Below are 25145 nucleotides of genomic sequence, written 5' to 3' on the forward strand. Positions count from 1 at the left end.
TATCGCCTGAAATGAAAAAAACATATCGTGATATGAAAAAATCTCATATCGCCCAGCTCTAGTTAGGCATTAAACCCACGTGGTTAGGTTAGAGAAATATCATGTTTTGGGTTAAAATACAACTGTTGCCACACTATGCAAAGCGATCCGTATCCAGAGAGAGGGGGTCTCTCTCAGGCTGTGTTTGCTTTGCTGCCTCGTTATCTGGGAGCTGATTTGATTGTATTATTGATTGTTTGCTTTATGAAACTTGCCCACGAACAACCGACCAAAGCAGCATGTGGTTCGTGCTCAGGTCTTTGGGATTCCAGAGGTTTGTGGCTGAAGGTCAGAGAGACATAGTTAATTACATTAGACTCAATCTAATTAAACGTGACGCTCGCTCGCTCGCTCTCTGGTGAAGCTGAGGTCAGACAGGTCACATGACACCTCCACGTTTAGCTTCAGTGGTTGAAAGCTGTCATGTGGTGCTGTTTGTAGAATAATTGAATCAGGGGAACAGAACCACAGCAGCTCGGCGTGTCAACTGTTTTCTGTATCGCTCTGAGGACACGGGGTCCAGTCCTTAATCTGGGCCTCTCCTGAGAGTTCAGGCCTGACTTTGGGGGGTTAGAGCCAGGTTCAGGCTTAGTGGGATGACTGAGAGTCCACACAAAGATGGGAAGTATCCTAAGGGTTCCCACAGGTCCAGATCCGGTCTGATGAACCCCGTTTAGGGTCCCAGAGTTGCTGCAGTAGCTGTTGCAGAGCTAATGCGGAACTCATTGCTAAAGTAATGACTCATTCTGCTGTCAGACGATCGTGAGAGATTTTCCCAGCAGTGGTGAAGGGATGCAGCAGCTGCACTCTGAGGGAATACTTCATGTTTAGAGCACAACATCTGCAGAAACTTGCATGAATCAAACAAACCTGCTGTTGCAATCTGGAGTTGTGGCTGCGCTTTTATTTTCCTAAATGAATTTACGTGTGTCACTGCAAACGCGGTTGAAACAGCAGCGTTATGTCTGTGAAAGGTGGTCGCAGCGTGGTGGCGAAATCTGAACCGTGGAGGATGTTTGACGTTTTCACGTAGAAGGTCAAATCATCTCTTACTAAGTGAGAAATCTCTGTCAGATCATTGGTTACAGTGTACACAGACATTGATGTACATGTAAAGAATAATTCGTTGCGTGGACTGTGACAACTATCACCTTCCTTTGATGTCACGAAAACCATGAAAGAGTTCTCAAACACAAAGTTTTTGTTTCTGGAAATGTTTCTACAGACAAACACATCCGAGAAGTACGTCAAGCAGATACTGACTCTAAGTTTTTAACGAAATTCTTTTAACCGTCTATCTAACGAAGACCGCCAGCTGATGGTTATTTAATGTTGAAATGCATGCTGGGTATGAGGCAGCAATAAGACGGCTAGGTCCCAGCAGAACTTTCAAGAAGAGGACTGGACGCAATGATGGACCTCCTGATAGTGATACTGTGAGACAGTTAAAATACTTGGAGCTGTAATCAGTGAGGAAATCACTGGATCAGCTGAAGATGACACGGAAAGATTACACGATTTCAGCAAAGTGTCATCTCCATCTCATCTTATCCCTTCAAACTCTGGACCTGCGCATCACAACTTCCTGTATGATCATTCGCATCTCAAACGCATCACAAACCAGAAGCAGTCTGAGAGCGCAACCCTCCGCCAGTGCAGCTAACGCCAGTATATACTTTTAATGGAATAGGGTTATATTTTTTTAAATGTAATCTAACCCAGCGGTCCCCAAACCAACACGGAATATGTCAGACAATATTTTCACAGACTGGCCTTAAAGATGTTGTGATCGTGGCTCAAGAGTTGGGAGTTCGCCTTGTAATTGGAAGGTTGCCGGTTCGAGCCCTGGCTTGGACAGTCTCGGTCGTTGTGTCCTTGGGCAAGACACTTCACCCGTTACCTACTGGTGGTGGTCAGAGGGCCCGGTGACGCCAGTGTCCAGCTGCCTCGCCTCTGTCAGGGTGGCTGTGGCTACAATGTAGCTGCCATCACCAGTCATGATTTAATAATGATTTAATCATGATTAAAAACCCTGAAAACCATAAATTTCACACCAGAGCCTCAACTCTTGCAGCCAAACGACTAACAGACCGGTACCGGTCCGTGGCCCGGGGTTTGGGGACCGCTGGCCTAAGCAATGCAAACTGTATTATATTTGATATCAGCTTTTGGGAGTTTTTCAGATCTCTGCATTATCAATGTGATTTTTTTATTTATTTATTTTTTACTAAAAAACCCTGAAAAACAGGTCAAATATGATGTGATACTTTACATCTTCATGCAGTACTGTCTAATGATTGTTGGCTTTTCTCTGTATGTATTATTGTAGGGTTTACCTTACAATATAAAGCGCCTTGAGGTGACTGTTGTGATTTGGCGCTGTAGAAATAAATAAAATTGAAATGTTCACAATACAAAACAAACTTTTAACCATCATAGTTTCTAAGTTTTATGACTTTTTGTCCATTTCTGACCAATGAATCATGAAGTTGAGCTCGAAGACTTTGGTGTATGTGAGCCATATTTAATGGACTGATAGCGCGACTCCGCTCTGCAGTCCACCAAAGTTGTTTTTTGTGGTGGTGTTGTAGTGTTGTATACCTGTTCACTATTATTATGTTTTAATTTGCGTGCAGCTCTCCTGCTCTTCCAGCGCTTTAGGCTTCGGCTCGTTGGGTTAGGTTTGGTTTTTGATTCCTGATTTTACTTTATCATTTTATTCATTTTGAGCTTCAGTTGTTGGATTTTAGATTTATTTATTATTCAGGAGTTATTTACTGTTCTACTGTTAGTTCTGAAGTTTTTATTAAGCTTCAGTTCTAGTTTATGCTTGTTGCTGTTTAGAGTTGCTTCTAACCTACTTTTCAGGGTTAGTTTTCTTTCATGTCCCGTGTTGGTTTTACTTCCTGTGTCTGATTACCTGATTGTCTTCTCCTGTTGTTACCCAACACTTCTTCTTGTATTCATAGTCCTTTCGTTCTTTTGCCAGAGCTTCTGTTTATGTCCAGTCCTCTGTATTCCTGAGTTTTATGTTTATTCTCTGGGTCATTTCGGGGGTTTTGGGGGCCGATTAAAACCTGTAACTTGTCTGAGAATATTCAAGGCTTTTAGTTCAGACTGAGCAGGCTGCTGTCTTTGCTCACACATCACATACGTCAGGCCTGATCTGCCAGTCACGGCAAAGAAATGAGCTTCAAAAGGAGAACAAAGTGTTTGTTCGTGTGTCTCCGAGGTTCATGTCACCACTCCTGTTCATTAGTCAAAGTGTTGAAGTTTGGCGTGAGCGAGCGAGACGGGAAACCACAGACAACGTGGCAGAGAAAGAGTGGCTGAGGGTCGCTATCCCCCCCCCTCTCTTTTCTGTAAAGTTGGATTCAAATAAGCATGAAAAAGGGAGCGAAGAGAACAGAGGAGGTCAGAGTAGCTGATCTGGTGCTTTTTCTGTGAAAGGTCTGTCAAAAAACAAACTTTCCTCAAACATTTGTAAATGTGGAATTTATAATTCATAAAAAAAGAAAAGTTACTGCTTTTACCGTCTGTGATGGTTGTGTCTCAGACCACAAACGCACGTACGTTCCAGTGACGCTGCCATCTAGTGGCTCAAATAATGATGATAGGTGTAAAGTTAAAATGCTTGTCTGCAATGTTTGAGGGCCTTTTTAATACCAGGAACCAGCAAGACCTTCAAGGTACAAATGAAGTGTAAAGTCTAAAATGTTTGTCTGCATGGGTCTGAGTTTCCTTACTAGTGCACACATTTTCCTCTCAAGGTTTTTTTTTAATTATTGTTTTTAAACAGTCTCTAATTTTAGCGTGGGAAGCAGTGTGTGCCTCGTTTAGGCCTTCCTTACTTTGTGCCTTCGCCGCGGTTGTGAATGAGGCCCCTGCAGCTGATTTCCTCCATCAGCACGAGGATCAGTGGCGGCTGGAGAAGAGAAGCAGCTGATGTTACCTGCAGGCTTTAACGTGGACAGGAATAGTTCCTCCAGATATGAGGCTTTACACAGCAGACAGTGTTAGTGTCAGTATTACAGCTTGTGCGTGTTTAACATAGCTTAGTGCAAAGACTGGGAGCAGGAGGAAACTCCTAGCTTGGTTCTGTCCACTTCCTGCAGCATCACTGAACTGCTACTGACACTGAAGACTGCGGTTGATGTGCTGGAACGATTTCTTGTTTAATGACGGATGGATACACTGAAGCTGGACCAGAATCAGCTGATTGGGGAAAGCTTGTTATATACACAGACAGATGAACATGTCGGTATGTGTCACATGCATGTTAGTAAGTGAAGACAGAGCAGTGATCTGTGTCCCTCTGCAGCTTCACTGCAGACAGTTTAAATGTTAAGCACGCCCCCCCCTCCTGACATGCCTCACAACAGGACGTGTGCAGGCAGATATGAGCAGATATGAATGAAGAGCTGAAGGTTAAAAATACATCAAGTTCTGTGGGTGAATGGGAATGATAAATGTGTGTGTGTGTGTGTGTGTCGGTACAAGTAACTTTGCGGGGACCTATGTTAAGTTGATACCTTGTGGGGGACACAGCGTCTAGGCTTCACTCTGGGACGCTGTCTGAGGCTCTACACCTGGATTCAGGGTGGAAAACAGTTTCCTGGAAATGCATCATGACACCGCAAGTCCTCACACAGTTAAAATGAACGTTTTTATGAACCAACAAGAGTTGGTTAATGAAATACCGAAAGCTGCAGGTAGAACTGAGATTGATACGACAGTTTGTACTTTCTTTTGGTTTTTTTCTGTTTGTTTGTTTTTAGTGTTGCCTACAACTGTTTCTCCTGAAAAGAAAAAGAAAGTGATTATTTTGTCTGCTGCAAGCATGTGGGTGCTTTAAAGTACCAGGACACCCAGTTAGCATTAGAAACTCTACATGTATAAGACAAGAGTCCAAGTATATCTCCTTCACATCCTTAGTTGTCACAGTAGATTAGTGTAGATTTAGAGACTAAGACTCCTGGATCATTCTAATGTTAATAAAGCCACTTTCTTTCTTTAACACATATTGTGCAAAACCATGTACAGCATAAAACATGGACGTAACTTCCATGCTGAAAAAACCAAGCCAGTGCAGAAGTGCCTTACATCGTGATTCTGTATGAAAGCCACCAGACGAACCGGCTGTCGTTGCACAAAGACCTCTGGCTTTATAGAAGTCTAGTGGAAAACAGCTTTTAATTTTGACCTCTGTAAACACTTTCATGTTGAGTTTATGGGTTCAGTGACACATTTTGGGTCTCATTCAATAAATAAATAACTTTCTAAAATATAATTCTATATATATATAATTCTATAATTTTCTAAATATTAGTTATGCTAGGTTTCAGAATCGAGGATTATCTGTGGAATTACATGAAACTGCACAAGTTGTTAGCCAGTTTATGTGTCCAACATGGCTGTAACAGAAATGCTAATCTGAAGGCTTCTGAAAGCAATGGGTGACATCAAGGTAGCTACACCCATCTGTTGTACAGTCTGTGCACAGCAGTACTCTTAGCTTCATAAAAAGAAATCTAGAGCATCCATAACAGCTTCAAAATGTATATAATCTAAAAGTTGCTAAACTGAGGTCAAATAAAGCAGTTCTTTCATATTATATTGAGTTCATAGGTCTGCATACTCAGTGAACTAGACAAGTATTGCCCACAATTTTCAAGCAGTGACATTACATGCATTTTATTAAGTGACATTTTAAGTGAAGCCAACTTCTAATTTTTTTAGTGTACTGTTAACATCATCAGTTATTTTTGCCTCTGCATGATTCTTCTGTTCCTCCACTTTAATGATTTTGTCAGATTTTAACTTTTCTGCTGATCACACACAGTTTGACGTGCAGAAACAAACTGTTCAGTTAAACAGGGAAAAAGGGACTTACTGTTGTTTCTATCAGTGTGGAAAACATTTTATGGTCTTTATTCAGTTTTACTTTTGTCTACTTTTAGTTCTGTGGTTGTTTTTTTCCCCTCTGGCTTCTCAAGTTTCTACTTCATGCTTGCGCTGCTGGAACGTCCTCTGCTCTTTATTCTTTCATCTGCTCGTATTCTGGCTTTGGTATTTCTGCTGTTTCTATTGATTTTTGTCATTTTTTCATTTTTACTTTGAGCTTTTTTGTTGACACTGTTTCTATTTGTACTGTTACTTGTGCTGTTATTTTTGCTGATGTTTCTAATCTTTCCACATTTACTTCTACTGTTGTTATTGATTGTTACTTTTTTCTGCTGTTGTTTGCATTGTTTCTACTTATTTCCTGCTGTTTATCTTTCTTGCGCTGTTGTTTCTAATGTTTCTACTTATGTCTGATTGTGCTGTTTCTACTATTTCTACTTATATTTTATACTTTTTGTTTTGTTTTTTTTGTAAATATATGTTTTATTAGAAGCAGGTATCGCAGTTGTTACAAATTAGTAGAACTTATGCCTCCTTTTTCTCTAAACAAAACAAGACAGACAAATAAACAAAGAAAAAAACCTCTATGGGCCCCAATCCCCCGACTGCCAAAAATTTATATTTACCCAAGATACGCAAATAAAGAGTGCCAAGTTAGTTCAAAAACTTTCACATTGTCATTCATGGTATATCTTATTTTTTCAAGGTGAAGAGTATTTGTGAGTTCTGCAAGCCACATCTTTAACACAGGAACCTCTTTGCCTTTCCAAAGCTGCAGGATCAATTTCTTTGCGATAATCAATGCATATGATATAAACCTTTTTTGAGAATGTTGTAAACTTTGTATTTCTTTGGAGATCCCAAAGAAAATTACTGTTGGATTTGGCTCAGTCTTGTTTTTAAGAATCTTAGACAGGTAGGTAGAAATGTCACACCAAAAACCCTGAAGCCTTGGACAGAGTGCAAAACTATGTAACAGATTTCCATAATGTATCATACATTTTTCACAGAGAGAAGAGCAGTCTGGGTACATTTTGTGAAGTCTTTCCCTTGAATAATGTAACCTATGTACAATTTTATACTGAATTAAACAGTGACGGGAATTAATAAAAGGCGTATTTATATTGCGTAACACCTCCTGCCAAAAATCTGTTTCTACTTATTGTGTTGTAATTTCTGCTTTTTATTTGTACCGTTTCTGTTTATTGTAATCTAGTATTTCTAAATGTATCAGCCTCGTGTTAAATCTAGTAATTTTGCTGTCATTTCATTTGATTTAGTATTTCTACTTTTATTTATGTTATCTGTCACTATTTGCTGTTATTTCTGTTTTTTTCTGCTATTTCTACTTTTTCTGTTGGTGATATTATTCCCGCTTTCTAGTATCTCTACTCTTAATTAAACAATTTCTATTGACTGCACTGCCATTTCAAGTGTTTCTACTTTTAGAAACTGTAGTGGTTCATGCTAGTTCACATCCGCCATCGACCAGTGTTACATATACCCCCCCTCACTTCCTGTCTGGCTCTTTACTTTCAGCTGTTTTAAAAAAGCACCCCCCCCCCCCCCCCCCCAAAGAAAATAGAAATAAATAAGTGTGTCAGCTGTTCCATTGCTTGAGCTTTAAAGCAGCTGAATGCTCTCTGTCCATTCATCTGTCCTTGGGGGCATGGATGAGGGAACTGGAGTCTCTGTAGGTCACCGGGTCATCCACTGCTGCTGTGGGGGAGGGGAGGTGTGTTAGTGTGTGAGGTCAGAGGTCAGTCTGTAGCTTTATCTCCTCACTTGCCAGAAAATAACAGGGTGTGTTTGATTTTTTTTTTCTCCTCTCTGATGTGTGTTTGGGTGAATTTAATAATAATAATAATAGTAATGTAGGGGCGACTGTGGCTCAGGGGGTTGGGAAGCGTATCTGTAACCGGAAGGTCGCCGGTTCGATCCCCGGGCTCTCTGCCCTGGTCGTTGTGTCCTTGGGCAAGACACTTCACCTACCGCCTACTGGTGTGGGCCAGAGGGGCCGATGGCGCGATATGGCAGCCTCGCTTCTGTCAGTCTGCCCCAGGGCAGCTGTGGCTACAACCATAGCTGCCTCCACCAGTGAGTGAATGCGAGAGTGAATGAATAGTGGACCCTTTGGGTGCCTTGAAAAGCGCTATATAAATCCAATCCATTATTATTATGTGTGTTTGGGTGCATTTGTCTTTCAGTCTCCACAGACGGGTGGAGATTAACTGTCTCAAGGCACATTAACCTGAGGGTGTGTTTGATTTGTTACTCTAGAGCTGTGACTCTCCTCCTCTGTCCTCCTCAGTAAGTAGGGTGTGTTTGTTTTATGTAACACCGATGTGGGTGTGCTGTTTTAAGCTTAGTCCCAGAAGACCCGGGGGGTACATCCTTTTCGATCAGCCTGTTTGTCTGTCTGTGTGTCAGCAGCTTAATAACAGGGGTGTGTTTGTTTTTGTTTATCATCCAGTGACCTCGCTGTGGGGTTGAGTTAGATCAACTCTTTGTTGGTCAGGATTACTTGTTTTATTAAGCAAAAACAGACAGAGGAACAGGATGGAGGAATTTACTTCAAAAACATGCTAATTTCAGCTTGTTTTCTCCTCTCTGCAGCCCTTGTGGGTGCATACACTGAGTTGAGCTCTCAGTGATTCATTTCCTGTCCTCCCCCTCCTTCTTAAAGACAAACCTGGATAAAAAAAAAAAAAAAAAAAACAGAAGCAACCTACACTTTTTAGTTAAACTAGTTATGTTCAAAGTTTATGAGATGACAGCAGACTTAAATTTGCTGTCGTTTGGGGGGCGATGCATTTCCCAGGTGTTCTACCCAATTAGATTACAGATCATTTGTTTATGTATCCAATCAGCTGATCTGTACTTGAGCTTGCAAAGCTACATATCTTACATCGTACCTCGGCATAAAGGGATGCACATACATAAAGAGACTTGCAGTCACATAGAAACCACTGTTTCCATTGGTTACTACGTGAAGGGGTGTGTCTTAACACAAACCACAATTATTTTTTTTTGCCACCTAAACCTAAAAAAGTTTTTTTTTTTTTTCTGCAAGTAAAAGTAAAAAGCAAATACATGATGACACCAAAGTGCAACACACACAAGACATTGATGGTTTTGTTTTTTTAAAGCTACTGCTTCCAATCCATCCAGCATCTTAATGTGCACTTTGTAGGTCTGCGAATCAGGACTTTTACTCTTCAGTGAATAATATTGACACAACAGTGTTGGTGCTACATCAGAGCACCACCACCACCAAAGGACACCTGGGCACATAAGGGTTAGGTGCAGGTATCTGTATTATGGACCAGGATGAGAATGCATTGGCAAATGAGGAGAGTCCACTACAACACAACATCTCTGGAAGCTCTTGAAAAATGTTAAGCTAGCTGCTGTTGATCTAAATCATCAAAACTTTAGCATCTTGTTGTAATGTAAAAATAAAGTTTAGAGGTGCTCTGAAAGTCTCTGGTGTCTCTCCAGACAGTGAAACTACGTGTGGTGGAAATGCTTGTTATTAATAAAAAATGTAAACACAAATTGATTTATGCAGTGAAAATGCCTCCATAAAACAAAATGTAGCATTTAAGGGTGAAATTACGTGACTTCCTCAGAATTCTTAAACACTGATGACATACTGGTCCATTAAATTAAAGTTAAGATGATGAATGTTTTTTGGGGTTTTTTTTTGTTTTTTTGCCTGTCCCGTTTGGCTCTTTTGCATCAGAATTGTTGTCTAAAGGCAAAGAAAGATGCCCAACGGATTTACTTTACCAAATTGACCATCCAGCCTTGCCGTAATGGTCCATTTGATTCACCTTTTATTGTTTATTTTATTTTCACTTACTGAATACGGGACAGACTTGACTGGGGGAAAGAAGGGGAGAAAGAAAGAGGGAAAGAGAAACAGCTTCACATTAATCTGAGTCAGTTTGTCTGTAGCCTCCGCTCCATAAACCCACGTGATCAGGCCTCGCCTGTCAATCAGTCTGATGTATTTACACATTTCACCAGAGGTGTGGACTCGAGTCACATGACTTGGACTCGAGTCAGACTCGAGTCATTAATTTTATGACTTTAGACTTGACTTGAAAAAATGTTCTAAGACTTGTGACTTGACTTGGACTTTTACACCAATGACTTGGGACTTGAATTGGACTTGAACCGGTTTACTTGAAAAGACTTGATATTTTACCCTAAATATAAAATTTAACATGCATATTATATAGAGATTGAAAATGTGACGTCATTCACGGGTAGAACCGCAAAGGATTCTGGGAACTCGTGGCAAGCGGTACTAGCGCACGCAGGCTTTCAATTAAAATCAGTTATACAGCGATAAAAAGAAACACAAGAAGCCGTTGTATTATTAACTGCAATAGCCGGTCGCATGACAGCCACGGGAAGCCGACGGGTAAAGAGATCGGTTGTTATCGGATTACGTCGTTGAAGTGAAATTGTTCAAGCCATGTTTCCGAAGTAACAAAGACGCGACGGATGGCCTGGATTGCAGCCATTCAAAGATCAAATATAACGTCCCAGAACACTCCAGCTCACAGGTTAGTCTGCTCCAAGCATTTCCACAAAGGTCAGTGTTTTTTAGTAGTTAATACGTCATTTTTCTTAACATAATTGGTGATATAGGTTACAAGCAAGTCTGGCGCTGAACAGAAATTGTCGCGCTATGCTCCTTTATTTATTGTGCATAAATAGTGAATTGTCCTGACACAATATTGCGTTTCGCTTCTGTTATTATGGTACATTGACAAAAACATATACTTTTATTCACAGGATAAAACAGGTTTTTTGTATCACTAATTGTCCAGTATGATTACAGCATACAGTATTATTGTCACTGCCACATTTCTGTGATGCTACCAGAAATTATTTCCACTACTAATTAATTACCGTTGAGCTCAAAGGTCCTATTAATAAACGGTTAACGAATGTGTATTTATGACGACGATTTGTGAGACTGGTAAACTTATGATACGTACGATGGTCTTTACTTTCTACACGGTGCATTTCAAGGTCCTGCACCCATCCGTCGGTAAACTGTACCTGGGCTTGTTGCAGTGACCTGAAGTTACTAAACTTCATGAGTGTATGCACTCACTCCAAGAACTGTATGATTATAAATATGCATATAAATATGCTACGATGAGATAGCTGACTTCATCTAACTAGCAAATGTTGTCCAGGCTACGTTGGTGATACAGTTTTTTTTAATGTGTATGATATTTTTGTCATGCGATTTTAAAGCTGGTCCTACAACCGCATCCAAGAATAACATGCAGCTTATCTCAGAACTGTCGGTGAAAACTATTCTTGGAGCTAGGTTTAATTGAGCTGCATTTTAAAGAGGTGCAATTTCACAATTTGTGTATATTTTCTAAGTTCACTATTTTGTCATGTGTTGAGAAAAACACAGATTTTAAAATTACATGGTCTAATATTTACATTTAGCATATAACTGCAACATTATTTTTTCGTTGTTTTTTTTTTTTAAAGACTCGAAAGGACTTGAAATTCAAAGTTTCAGACTTGTGACTTGACTCGGACTTTTACACCAGTGACTTGAGACTCGACTCTGACTTGCCTGACATTACTTGAGACTTGACTTGAGACTTGAGGATAAAGACTTGAGACTTACTTGAGACTTGCAAAACAATGACTTGGTCCCACCTCTGCATTTCACTACCACCACCATCACACCCCCATCTCCCCCTCTCTGTATCTTCTTAATTTGTTGTCATGGAAACCAAAATGGAGGACTGAGAGCCCCCCCTCCCCCTTATCTCACTAGCTCTCTCCCCTCCTCCACTCGCTGTGCCGCCGCCCGCCGCTCACACACCGGGCAGCCCCCTGAATCAAACCGAGCGGATCTAACCTACTTATCCATCCCGAAGCAGCAGCCTGCAGGTCTGCGGTCGGTCCGGACCGTCGGTCTGTCGGTGTGTCTGTGAGTCCGAGCCGGTCCGGTGGGTTCCCGTGTGTATGTGCGTGCGTGTGCGTGGCTCTGACCCGGTTTCTTCGGCTGCTGTGGACCGGGAGAGCCGCTCTCTCCCCGCACCAACATTTTCTTTAATGACCGGATTTGTGTTTTGCTGCGCGATGTACATGGACAGAAGCAGCCTGACCAGGGGTGAGTCTCCGGCAGCATCACATACATCTGCACCGCGTGCACACACACTCCATATACCTGCTGACAGGCGTTGCACGGGCTCGCGCGCACACGCACGGCTGCAGCCTCGCCGTGCTCGGCGCGTCCCGTTTGCCTTTATTTTATTCGGATAAATATTTTTTTTACATCACTAGAATAATCCTGATGATGGGGGAGGTGGGGGTGGGGGAGGGTGTTTGGGGGTGACATACGCGCGCTCACTCCGGCTGTCGTGCACGCGCACACACTGACCGACATCTCGCTGCAGTGAATGTAGGCTAGTATGGCTGCATGATACTGCGTCTGCCAGATGTGAGGCTGCTGCTGCTCTCAGCTCAGCTGAAACAGGCTTCATTCATGTGTCGATATCCGACACATGTCATCTGATCGATTCTCTGCTTTATTCCATCATCACTCACACTGAATCAGAAACATCAGACAGACAGGAACCAATGAGGAGGCTCCATCACAGCCAGTCCATCACAGCCAGACTCGCTGTGTGTGTGTGTGTGTGTGTGTGTGTGTGTGTGTGTGTGTGTGTGAGATTTATTGATGGGCTCCTGATCCATCGATGTTAAATGTGGCTGTTCATCCCAGGCTGATGTGGCTGCACAGCAGGATGGAGATGGTGTGATCTGAGTTTCTGTCTGAGCTGGTTTGTTTCTGCAGACAGACGCGGACACACCCCCTCCACACACACACACACACACTGAGCCTCATAGTGGTAAAATGATGAAGGTGAATTCAGCAGAATGGGCAGGTCGAGCATTAAATGTTCCTAAAGCTCTGTGCGACACGTCCCCAATATTATTGTTATCCATTTAGTCTTTAAATGATACCTCTATGAGTTCCTTACATTTCATATCATTTAGAAAGCTTGTGTTAAGTCTCAAGAATGCATTTTTTCTCTTTATTACCCCAAAATAAAGTTAAATAAACAGCTGAGTGGTTCAATAGGTCTCCAGCCTGAATACAGCAGTCTTTGATCGTCTGTCTATGAGTTAATAATGAATCCATCATTCCCAGTTCACTTCACATTTTTTAGAGTTGTCCAGGCATTTGGAGAGAGTCTCTTAAGAGTTGTATTTAATATGAATATTCCAATTTCCAACACATATTAGAACTCCCAGGGCCTCTGATGCGATCAAATTAAACACCTATGGAATGACAGAACTGCCCTGGACTGAATCCGAGTGTGATTTCCTGGTGATCAAGGCATCCAGCATCCCTATGAATCGCTGACTTAAATGACTAGAAACTTTAGTCTGTTTGAAATTATGCCACACCCCAAATTACATGGAGCTTCAGTCATCTATGTGCTTGATTTTGCATTTGAATTGTTTGTTTGTTTTAAAAAACCTTGCCAGCAATAAGCGAAACCTGTTAAAGAGCCTCACCAGTCTCCATAATAACCATAAGACTCGTAGGGATGACTTGAAACCCACACTGACCTCCAGAGCCCCCATCTTTGCTCAGGTGTGGGTTCCCTACTAATCAGAAGGTTGGTGGTACGATCCCAGGCTCCTGTTTGGTTGTGTGCTGATGGTCTGTAGGTGCGCTGCAGAGCTTTGCGGCCGCCCTCTATATGATGTATTTGCATTTTGTCTGAAGGGGGCAGTGCCAAAAATACGTGGGCTGCTCGAGGTTATCTTTGTGCTGCTGTTGCTCCTCTAGCTCGCCCTGCTGCTGAGACAGGAGTCTGACATAGACGAAGAACTTCTGCGTTAAAACTGAAAACCGTCTTTCTTTTGTAGCCATTTTGTGATGGGTTTCTTCCTCGTTGTAGTCACCTGCTGTTGTTCCCTTTCTTGTTCCAACTTTTCATACAATCATCGCTCCACCTACACGTTGCTCACTGACGTCAGGCTCCACACTGTTGGCTTTTTGAAGGACTTCACCCAAGTTTGTCTCTCTTGTCTCTTTGTTTGTTGAATTCCCACCAGCGCTCTCTCGCTGAGTAGCCAGCGAGCACAAAAGTATGAGCAGGAATCAGCTTTCAGACCATTCTCATTCCCAGGACATCAAATACTGCAGTTTTGTCACTGTTGGCATCTCAGAGAAACCAAAAGGTTTCCTGTGGGGTTGATGTGCGATGCACCAGGTTACACCGATGATGGCATTGGGCTTTCAGTCCTAACCAATAATTATAAAGAAACTGTTGGCTTCTCATTAGGTATTATTTTCTATAACCAAGTAGTTTTCAGTTCTCTAACCAAAAACCTCCTTGTGATTGTTTTGGCTCTAACAGATTCCCTGCAGTTTGTGTTGAAGTTGCCAACTTGTCACAGAGCGGTAGTGAAACTTTGAATTAAAGATGGCCTCCATTTCCGGTTTGTTTCGTACCTTTTGCTGTTTCACCTCTGCTTGGTAGACAACTACCGACAACCACGACAGTTTGCTAGTGAGCAAAGCAGCGAGGTTTTCGGCGAATCGTCCTCATTGTGCCCGATTTTGAGTAATTGCCACCGACCTCCAGCAGCCACTTGTCAGACAGTTGGGTAAAACAGTTTTTTCCCTAGTGGCTGGCATTGCCAGCGGCTTTCCAACCACGCTCTTGGCCTGTGTTGCAACTAGGTGCCAACCTTCGGCGTACCATATTGTCACATCTAGCTTTAAAGAGTCCATATCCCTGAAAAAAACGTCAGTTTTGGATGCTTTGCCCTGTTTTAGGGTTCTGGTCTGAAACATCACTCCAGACATGGATTATAAAACATCTCTGCTGTTAAAGGTTTTATTAAGGTGTCAAGCTTGGCTTGGAATATGGAGGATTTGGGTAGATGACAACAAACTGCTGCTCTTCCTAAATATGTTACTAAACAAAGGTGTACTTGGTTTTAGACAGGGAGGGTATATATTTAGATATGATTTTTATGATCACGGCGAGGTGGATGTTCCTTTGGATTTTTACAGGGCTATATTTGTAAATGTTCAAAGTCAAATGAAGGAGCTTGAAGAGTAAAAATATACATCAGTTCAATCCAACCAATGAAAACAACGACGCGAGTAACTCAAAAGAACGCCGCAGCAGAACATGAAACTCGGCAGACGGATGCGTGAGCTTCATTTAAAATGGGAACTGAGGATTTTGTGTCTCACTGTTCACATGTCAAAAAGTATCAACAGTGCTGAAAAAAAGATGACCTACAAACCCGTTAATCAGCTTACAGACCCACCTGTCTCTGACCAGCTGTGAGTGATGATAGACTGACCTGTAAAGCTTTTCTCCAGCAGCTGACCTACCTGCACACACAACTCACAGACCAAACCCTTACAAGGATTAAGCAACTGGGGGTGGCGTGGTGGCGAGCACTGTTGCCTCAAAGCAAGAAGGTCCGGGTTTTGAATTTGCATGCATGGATTGTCTCCAGGTACTCTGGGTTCCTCCCACTGTCCAAAGACATGCAAGAAGGTAGACACCTTTTCCTATCTTGAGTCTTGCCTCATGACAGCAGGGATACGCTCGATCCAAACTTGGATTAGATAAGAGAAAGAAAAGAGATGGATTACAATATACTGGCTATCAGCTTCTGGCTGAGTCTGTCAATGCTTGTTTTTATTGATTGGGTGGCTGGGAGGGAGGGAGGGAAGGCATGTTTACTAATCTGGAGGTTCAACTCCTTGAGAATTTAACTCTGATTACCAAATGTAGTGCAGTCTGAGGATGTTCACGGGTAGCGACCCATAGCCAAAAGGTTCACAAATAATTTCAGTAATAAAGTCAATTATATTTGTATCTGCATGAGCTCTGCACTGTGACTATGCCAAGGCTGCGCTGGTCCATTGTGGTGAAGAGGGGCTTGTGTAAGGATGAAGGCGAGCTACACTCACCGATGGCCTTGAAAGAAAAATATCTGTGATAAAAGCGGCAGAAACGAGCCTGAAGAAACCCGGGAAGACTGAGGGTGTTGGCAGGTCTGAGTGAGGAGCAAAATCAAGGCGTGAACGTCGGTGGACAGCAGAATGTTACCAATCGGTTAGTCAGGACCTTTTCATGAAGCCTCGAGCTGAAGTCTTCTCTGTCTTCTTATTGTTTTAAACCTTGATGTGATGAGCAAGGGGCGGAGCTAACTGAGAGAGAGAGAGGGTACTAGGTGACTGAAAGTCATTACCCAATCAGTCATTAGCACATCCTGGATAATGTTTTAACTCTTAGAATGACCATAATTTATAAAATAGGCTGAATGTTTTGTTGAGTATGACCTGAAACCCACGACTGGGCCCAATTAAAGTTTGATTTCTGTGGTGAAATCATGGATTCATGAGGTCAGAGAGTGACTTCCAAGGCGTCATCCAAACATGGTGGCCACGCCTAAGGTGCTGCCCCACTACCTAGACGACCGGAGACTGAAACCAGGACAGAAACACCTACAGACCAAATTGTGCCAAATAGTTCAGCTTTTAAAAAAATCCCCAAAACTAGAACCTTCTTAGTCAAAGAAATTCACTGCAGCAGAGGCATCGTTAGACGGAGCGCTCCAAGAGTTTTGAAGGAACTTCAAAAGGAGAAGAAAATCTTATGAACTTTTTTGGCTGGTCGTGGAGTTTGTATGTGCAGGTGAGCGCTGAAGTTTAACTTAACTGAGCTAACGCTTCAACATATTTGCCCAGATTGGTGCCCTGAGGTGTTCAAAATGGCAGCCAAGTGGCGAGGCTTGCTTCTAGAAGGACTTTGACTGTAGGTCAAAATCGCGTAAAAGGTTTGTTGAACTCCCTCAACGATGAGCGGAACATCGGGATCGTTTCAAACAGGAAGTTGTTGCCGATGTTGGAGGGAATTGTGGGAAATGGTGTGTGTGGTCAGTTTAGCCTGAAGTAAATCTTTTCCAGTCTGTTGATTTAATGACTGCTGCTCTTAACGGTGCTTTCTAAACAACTGAGACGCCATCTGCTCCACATCAGCATGCTGATGTTTTCCCATGACCTCCCATCACGTTCACATCTGCACACACACTCCCTGCCGTATATAACTTAATTACTGTGTGTACTGCACACACTCACAGCTCCTGCAACTCATAATTTTGCTGCTCTGCTTTCAGAGATTTCATCTGAGAAACGTAACGTCATCTTAAAAGTCCGCAGGCCGGGTGTAGATCTCCATCACAGGCCACTCTGTTCACTCAAACGGCTAATTTTGTATGCTAACTTTAATTTCGTGCTCCACTGAAATATTAAACAATTTATTCATTGGGTAAATATTCAGCTTTAGAGACTTTAGAGATCTTAGAGACCTTTTTTTTTTTTTTAAATCCGGGAGGAAACAAAAATGTGGAATTGCTCAACAAACCCACGTGCTCTGCAGGAATGCATCAGTCATACCACATACAAATCTCTAAGTCTAGACTTTGGGCTGTATAAAAAAACGGATGTTTACTCTAGGGAGGGGGGATTTCAATCATAAATACTGTTCAATATTTGCTGGAAACTATTGGACTTTCCTTTAGTCGCCCTGTTGTAGCAGACTTATGTTAGATGTACCCATCAGTGTTTGGACTCGACCACGTTTTTGCTTATTTTTGAGGCTTTTTAGATGTAGAAGTCTTTGATTGGTTCTCTTGTTTCTACTGTAGCATCTCTGTGCACCACACTGGTCTGGTGATTGGCAGCTGTATAGACAGTGTAAAAGATGGATGTAGCCGTTGTGACCCAACGGTTTCTGAAGTCCTGTTATGAAGCCTTGAGCTGAGTGTTTTCACCATCGCCTTCTTGGTGTTTTGAAACGGGATGTAACAACCTATGAAACGGCTTCTCATTCAGAGGTTGTTAGCCAATGAGGATCCTCCTTTCTGACTCTTTACGTTGTGAAAATGTACAACATAGACTTAATATAAATAGACTTTGTGACTGAGGTCAGAGCAAAGAGCTGTTTAACAGCAGACTTTTATAGGACCGGAAATCTTCTGCCATCCACAGCTATCGCCCCCTGGTGGCTGTTTAATAGACTGCAGGTTTAAGGCGCTTCACCACTGGCTTCACTTTTAAGTGACGGCAGCTGTCCATCTTTATGCTTTCTTTGAGTTGTTAACATGTTTTTATTTCAGCTGTTTAATAGTAATGTAGAGGTTTACACAGTGACCTAAACGGTAAAAGATCTCAGATCTCCGATCCTGGTGGGAAACATGAAACTTTTCAGATCGCATCATGAAGGACATCTGGCATAAAAATCTGCAAAATCAAACATGCTGAGCTACCCACCATGGCGACTCTTTGTTAATCAGGCAGCAGCTGAAAGTCCTTTATGTTATACTACATCCTGCCAAACCCTGCCAGACAAGTTTTTTTAAGATGATGAATAATTTAAAGACTGTTTGTAATTATGAAATTCATGACCAGCTGTGCTGTCAGCCACTGGTCACTGAGGTTTTACCATTTCACCATCATGACATTTTAAAACTAGAAGGGACAAGCAAGGGGTGGATGTGACTGAGAAAGTAAGCGACACTGCAATCAATCACTATTGCAAGTTAGCACCACCCTAAAGCAAAACTTGTTGACCTTCTATTTCAGTCTCAACTGGTCCATAACTTACAAAACGAGCATTGTGTTCTGTTTAATAAGACTTTAAACTCACGATTGAGGCTGTAAAGTCACCCGGAGAGTGTTTAGTGAGCTCGTAAATCAAAAGAGCAGAAGGGTCGTTTTCTCATAGAGGCAACACAACTGGGTTTGTTTTTGCAGACAGAGAATACGCCTCCCTATAGACACATCCACACTGGCTTCACTATTCAGACCTGGAAGTAAGGATAACTGGACCAATTTATATAAAGCATGAGGTAATTAGTTCAATATCCCAAATATTACTTTACAACATAAAGTAAGTATTTAGAAAAGACTTAACCCTTGGGTAGACCTGGTTTCTACTAAGGACTCATTATTTAACATCAAATAGATTTCTGTGGATATCCTTTTTTACACACTTTTCCTTTTTCTTCTGGTCGTTTATTATGCACAGCCGGGTGACACTGCATCACTTCCCTGAGAAAGCTGCATGGACACACCATGGCGACACGGAGAGAGCCAAGCCTGAACAACCCATCGGTTTCCTTTGTTATCGCCAATCAAGTTCACTGTTGACCATCAGGAAATGTGTCTGTTGCTAAAGGGCAGCAGTCACTATTGGCTCTGACACAGAAACATTAAGATGATTTGCATGAAATAAGCAAACAGAAACAAGAACAAACAAACAGAATAAATCTGTTTGTGCACAAAGCTAAAAATGAAATAAATTAACTGCAGGACAAAGAAACATGAGGTCAAGTCATCGTCAAAGGCTGGAGAAGAGAAGTCATAAATACACTTTGATAAAACAGCAATAAAACCATCAAGGCACAAGCAGGGCCACCAAGGCCAGTGCCCTATTTCACAAATTATAAAGAGTGCGGTCCAGTATTTATGACTTCTTTTCTTTATGGAATAATTAATGGAATACAAAAACAATATAAAAAGTCAATAAAAACACCCCGTCTGAGGAATGTGGATCTATAAAACAAGAGCCAACAATACTATGAAAAATATAAACCACATTTAAAATACTGAAAATCAAAGGTTCAAAGACACAGTTGTGGAACATAAAAGCCAGAAAAAGAAAGTGAAAAGCAAAATAAGTGAAACACACAAACACATTCGGCTGAGTCAGTCCCGTCTCCTCGCTTCTTTGGAAGTTAACAAATCTAATAAAGAAAGATTTTTGGCTTTGATTGAATACGAAGGCTGTTAGTGTGTGAAGGACAGCTGAAGTAAAAGCTCCTGAAAACAAAGAGCAGCAGAGAAAATGTCTCCTGGATTTAGAGGAAACCTGCCGAGAGTTTGATGAAGCTTCAGGATCTGCAGACAGAAAGCCTAACCAAAATCCCTTTTTTACAAATATTTTTAGCTAACAACCTAACACAAACCCTTGTATATTTTTACCTGTCCCCTCCTCCTCAGGTCCCTCCTCCTCCTCCAGTCCCAGCTTGCTGACTAAGAGCCTCTCTCTGGAGCCGTCCTGCTCACCGTGCGGCCACCTGGGGGCGCTGGATGCCGACTCTTCGCAGCAGCCGAGCTCTGACCCGGGGCCGAGCTCTGACCCGGGGCCAAGCTCTTCCACATCAGGTCCCGCCTCCTTGGAGGGAGGGGCAGAGCTAGCAGAACGCCGTGGCTCTGCGAATGGGCTCCTGCTGGTGAATGACACGGGGCCGCCGGAGCTGCCAGCTACCACAATTACACCACCGAGCAAGAGCAGGCCGCCGCTGCCGGGACCTAAACCTCAGGGTAAGAATTTGATTCACTTTTTTTTTTTTTTTTTTTAACACATCCATGAGGTCATCGCTCACCTGTAACTCCGCCTTCCACAGTGCCACCGAAACCCCCCCACCTCCAGCAGCAGACAGGGGTTTCCAGGCCGCGCCCCCGAGCACCAGAAAAGCCCCTCCCACCTACACCCCCCTGCAAACCCCTCCCAGCGGACCCTCGGGCAGGCCGACCTCCACCTATTCGTGCAGACGGCACCGCCTCCCCCACCTGTGTCTTGTCACTCATCGAGAAGTTTGAGCGGTGAGTTCTGATTGGTTAAGGAGGAGTGATGTCATTATATGAGTCTTTTCTGTTTGTTTATTGTTTGTTTGTTTACAGGGAACAGATCATTGTGGTTCCTGACATCACCGGTGGGGCGCTGTGTCCCCGCCTCTCCGACCCCCCCTCCTCTCTGTCATCCTCCCGACCTTCATCACCAGCATCATCACTGGCCCCGCCCCTCCCTGAAGAGGAGCCGTCCTGTGAGCTCACGAGCCACGACGACATCACACAGGGGGATGAGGGTGGGCCTGAGGGTGAGGATGAGGGGGGAGTGGGTGATCTACCTGATGAGGAAGATGACAATAATGGCGATGACGTTGATGACGATGAAGACGATGATGATGAAGAGCTGGCGGCTGCTTGCCGGGACGATCACCATCACAAGCGTCTGTCCATGGAGTCGGGTTACAGCCCCTCAGAGAAACATGTAGAGGATGATGTGGTTGCCGTGGAAATGAGGGAGCAGCAGCTGCAGCCGGCACTGCTTGACCAATCAGAGTTGCCCTCCGAGCGTCTGTCCCTCCCCTCCTCGCAGACGGACGGCAAGCTGGCCAATCGAGACAGCGGCATCGACAGCATCAGCTCTCCCTCGCACAGCGAGGAGCTCTGCTTCGCGGGTGTGGATGATGGGGGCGTGGCCTATCAGTGCAGCCCCGCCCTTTTGCCCAGACTCTCCAGCTCATCCTCGTATGCTGGGGAGGGAGGTGAGGGGGAGGGGGAAGAGGGGGACCCGAGGGCAGGTGCGAGGCGGAGGAGGGAGTTTTCAGAGGAGGGAGACAGCGACCTGGAGGAGGAGGAGGCGGAGCTAACTCTGGTGCTGGCCCCTCCCAAGACAGACCGACAGGACTCTGCTGAGGTGAGGATTCAGGTGGTCTAACCATGTGGTCTACATCCTCAGGCTGATGTTCGTGAGCCGTTACACATCTGTAATTTCGTTTTGGATGAAACTGAAAATGGTTACAAAAAGATGGGTTTTAGAACAGACGCTTTCACTTTTCATGGAAATAACTGTTCCACCAATAGGAATCTTGGACAACATGTGGGAGTTTAAAAAGGTCGACAGGGGTCAATAAATACACAGAGGAGATTGATCTGGAAAACACGGGGCTATGTTTCAGGTTCCTGTGCAGGCCCGCGTCCTCATACAGATGATCGACGCAGCTGCAGGCTTCAAACACTGGTTTGTGTTGAATATCTGCATTTAGACTCTTTATTAAAGTAATAGTACAGGATCAAAATATAAATATAATATAAGTATTAATATAATGCATATAAAAACACGGGAAAATATAACATAATAAATTATATTATTATAATAAGTATTTCTAATGCATTCAATTCTGGTTATGATCTCACTTACTTACGCTACTAAAAACCCACCAATGGGTGGTTTTTTCCACACCTGCTTTAGTTTAGTTACAGTTGAGAATATATTTAAATATGAGAACAAATTTAATTACTAACGGTGTGAACCATTAGAAGCGCAATAGGAAGAACAGATGTAATGACAACAATGTCCTGTATGTGGTTCGGCTCATATCATCACCAAATATTTATGGTAACTATTATTATATCTGTGTTTTCTGTTACCACAACAACCCCCAGCTGGTCGCGGCAGATAGCCGCCCCTCCCTGAGCCTGGTTCTGCCTGAGGTTTCTTCCTGTTAAAAGGGAGTTTTTCCTTCCCACTGTCGCCAAAGTGGTTGCTGATTGGGGGTCGTCTGATTGTTGAGTTTCTCTGTAATACTGTAGGTTCCCTTACATTACACTATTAAGCGCCTTGAGGTGACTGTTGTTGTGATTTAAAACTGAATTGAATTGTTATTGGTAAGCAGGGATCTATAAATCATAAGCCTAAGTGGCTGAATTAGTGCTAAATATGTTAAAAATGATTTGGGGTGTTTACAACTGAATGGAAATCAAAGGCAGTCACACTGTTTGCAAATACACAGAAAAAGAAACTACTTTTATTTGAAGTAAATATTTGAATGTATGAATCTTGGTATCCTAAGTAGTTTATAGGTTTCAAGGTCGTTGAGTAGTATTTAGAGCATTACAGTCATAGTAATGCTACCGTCTTTATTGTATGATGCCATCCATAATAATTCAACATCGTTATTATATCTATGTCCTAAACCTAGCTATATCGTTTAATGTTATAATAATGATAATAACAATGCGAATGAATGAAAACTCTCTGACTTGAACTTGGGTCTCTGTCCAGCCTCCAGGTTTGGGCGTTTTTGCCTTTAAAAGAGGAAAATATTTACTGTGCACTCACTCGTTTAACTGTCTCTGTGTCCAGATGTCTGTCCAGCAGAGGGTCTTCAACATCGCCAATGAGCTGCTGCACACAGAGATTGCCTACGTCTCAAAGCTCCACCTGCTGGACCAGGTGAGTCGAGAGTGAGTCTCCTCAGCCTGTGAGCCAATAGGAAGAGGAGCTGCCCACCACACTAGGCTTAGCTTACCTAGCTGTCAGTCGCTCGCAGGTCGTCTCCTCCTGGTAGAATCAGTTTGTCTGTTAGCCGACTTTCACGTCACTGAGCTGTCACTGTTGCCATGGAAACCCCACAGTATTCCCACTGCAGGCTTGGCGGGTGTGAACTTTTTCCTGTTGTGAGAAATATCAGCCCGACTGAAGCCATCTCCTCCCACAGGTTTTCTGTGCCAGACTCCTGGAAGAGGCTCGGTCTCGCTCCTCCTTCCCCTGTGATGTCGTTCTGGGGATCTTCTCCAACATCTGCTCAATCTACTGTTTCCACCAGCAGTTCCTGCTGCCGGCGCTGCAGAAACGCATGGAGGAGTGGTGAGCCTCCATCTCCTCTTCCTCTTCTCCTGCTCCTCCTCAGGAGCTCCTCTCACTCCCTTCCTCTTTGTTCCCACAGGGACTTAAACCCGCGGATCGGTGACATCTTACAGAAGCTGGCCCCCTTCCTGAAGATGTACGGCGAGTACGTGAAGAACTTTGACCGAGCCATGGAGCTGGTGAACATCTGGATGGAGAGATCGACTCAGTTCAAGACCATCGTTCAGGAGATACAGGTACATAATCCAAATCTTTACAGGACATAAATGATCTGCTGCTGACGGCTCTGCACCAAATACCACAGGGACCTTCAGAGGTCTGCAGCCTCCAGGCTGCTCAGGGCGTCCTGTTTTGGCTCATTAGTTTAAGATCATCACACGTTGTTGTGTACAAACGTGTGCTTGATGTTTCTGTGCAGAGGGAGGAGCGCTGTGGGAACCTGACTCTGCAGCACCACATGTTGGAGCCGGTTCAGAGGATTCCTCGCTATGAGCTGCTGCTCAAAGATTACCTCCACAGGCTGCCAGAGGACGCCCCGGACTACAGGGACGCCCAGAGTATGAAAACAAACGCACAAAAACACGACTGCCTTGAGTTCTCTAGGCCACCAAATAGTGTCAACCGTGCATTATTAATAGAATCTAGACAAAAATATATTGTATTTTCTTTAGTTTACTATTATCATTGCCTGTTATTCTGTTATATATTAAAGTCCTTAACCTGTAGAAACAGAAATTCTCTGCTAGAAACGAGATGAAAAGGATAACTGAATTTATGAGTAGGAAAAATGAACCACTTTAATATGTGGAGGAAATCACAGCTACCCACGAGCAGGATGCAGCACCTCAACAAAAGTGTAAAAAAAAAAAGAAAAGCAATTGTCAGCAGCTCTCTGACTGAGTGCATCATCTGCTGGGGAATTTGGTTAATGTGGTGCAAAACAAGCTAAACAGACACTTCAGGAAGCCTGATATAACTGATGTGATGGAGCTTCCTGCAAAGCCCAAACCCACAAGACGATACAATCAAAAGAACTGTCAACATGCCAGACGGCGTATCTGATTACAGGTGTGTCTTTAAACGTCAGCTTTGTTTTTGAGCACAAAATATTTTAAAAACACTGGTTTAGGCTAAAAATGAGAGCTCGGACATGTTCCAGGCTCTAGTCTTGAAATGTTCTTCGATTATAAAACAGAGACACTTGTGTGCGATCAAGTGTGTTTAAAAACCTTAAAGAACAGGCCAGTGAAAACCAAAAGGCCCAGTTAGATTAGATTTGGCTGTTTGCACATGCAGCGTCGTCCTCTCGGACATTATTAGATCCCTAGAGGAAGTCCCGTTCTGAGCGCTTGCACTGTGATTTCACCGTGAATCTCAGACATGTTCAGAGGCTTCTGTTTCAAACTGAGAGCGAAGGATCGCCGGTACTGATAAGAGCTGCATGTTTGGCTGTGACTGATCAGTTTTCAGTTGAAATTTCCAGTTTAAGAGCTGTAACGTCCTGAGGTGCCCGAGGATCTGAACCGTGGTGCTGTCATGCCGATTCAGAGCAGAACGAAAACACAAGAACTTTTTGGCTATAAAATAAAACCTTCAGGTAGAAGGATCGCTGTTTCCACACACTGTAGGACTTCAAATGAAAGATCTGAAAGATCTAAAAGA

At 43.1% G+C, this 25145-nt stretch overlaps 1 protein-coding gene across 2 annotated transcripts in view; it reads left to right on the forward strand.

The window, feature by feature from the left end:
• The window catches only part of fgd1 (FYVE, RhoGEF and PH domain containing 1), a 43874-nt gene that overhangs the window by 4741 nt on the left and 13988 nt on the right, over positions 1-25145 (forward strand). The window contains exons 1-8 of one of the 2 annotated variants that reach the window (XM_085259235.1): positions 11808-12106; positions 20048-20371; positions 20455-20653; positions 20732-21530; positions 22980-23069; positions 23335-23483; positions 23563-23719; positions 23902-24040. In XM_085259235.1, the coding sequence (XP_085115361.1) occupies positions 11959-12106; positions 20048-20371; positions 20455-20653; positions 20732-21530; positions 22980-23069; positions 23335-23483; positions 23563-23719; positions 23902-24040 (2005 nt within the window). In that variant the 5' untranslated portion in view covers positions 11808-11958. Of the gene's footprint in view, positions 1-11807; positions 12107-20047; positions 20372-20454; positions 20654-20731; positions 21531-22979; positions 23070-23334; positions 23484-23562; positions 23720-23901; positions 24041-25145 lie in introns of those variants that run through there. The other variant, XM_085259236.1, reaches the window with a different exon arrangement.

This window comes from Mchenga conophoros, linkage group LG20, assembly GCF_057382185.1.
Source record: "Mchenga conophoros isolate Kocher_MC1m ecotype Shallow Benthic linkage group LG20, M_conophoros_male_GT1.1, whole genome shotgun sequence".
Taxonomy (NCBI): domain Eukaryota; kingdom Metazoa; phylum Chordata; class Actinopteri; order Cichliformes; family Cichlidae; genus Mchenga; species Mchenga conophoros.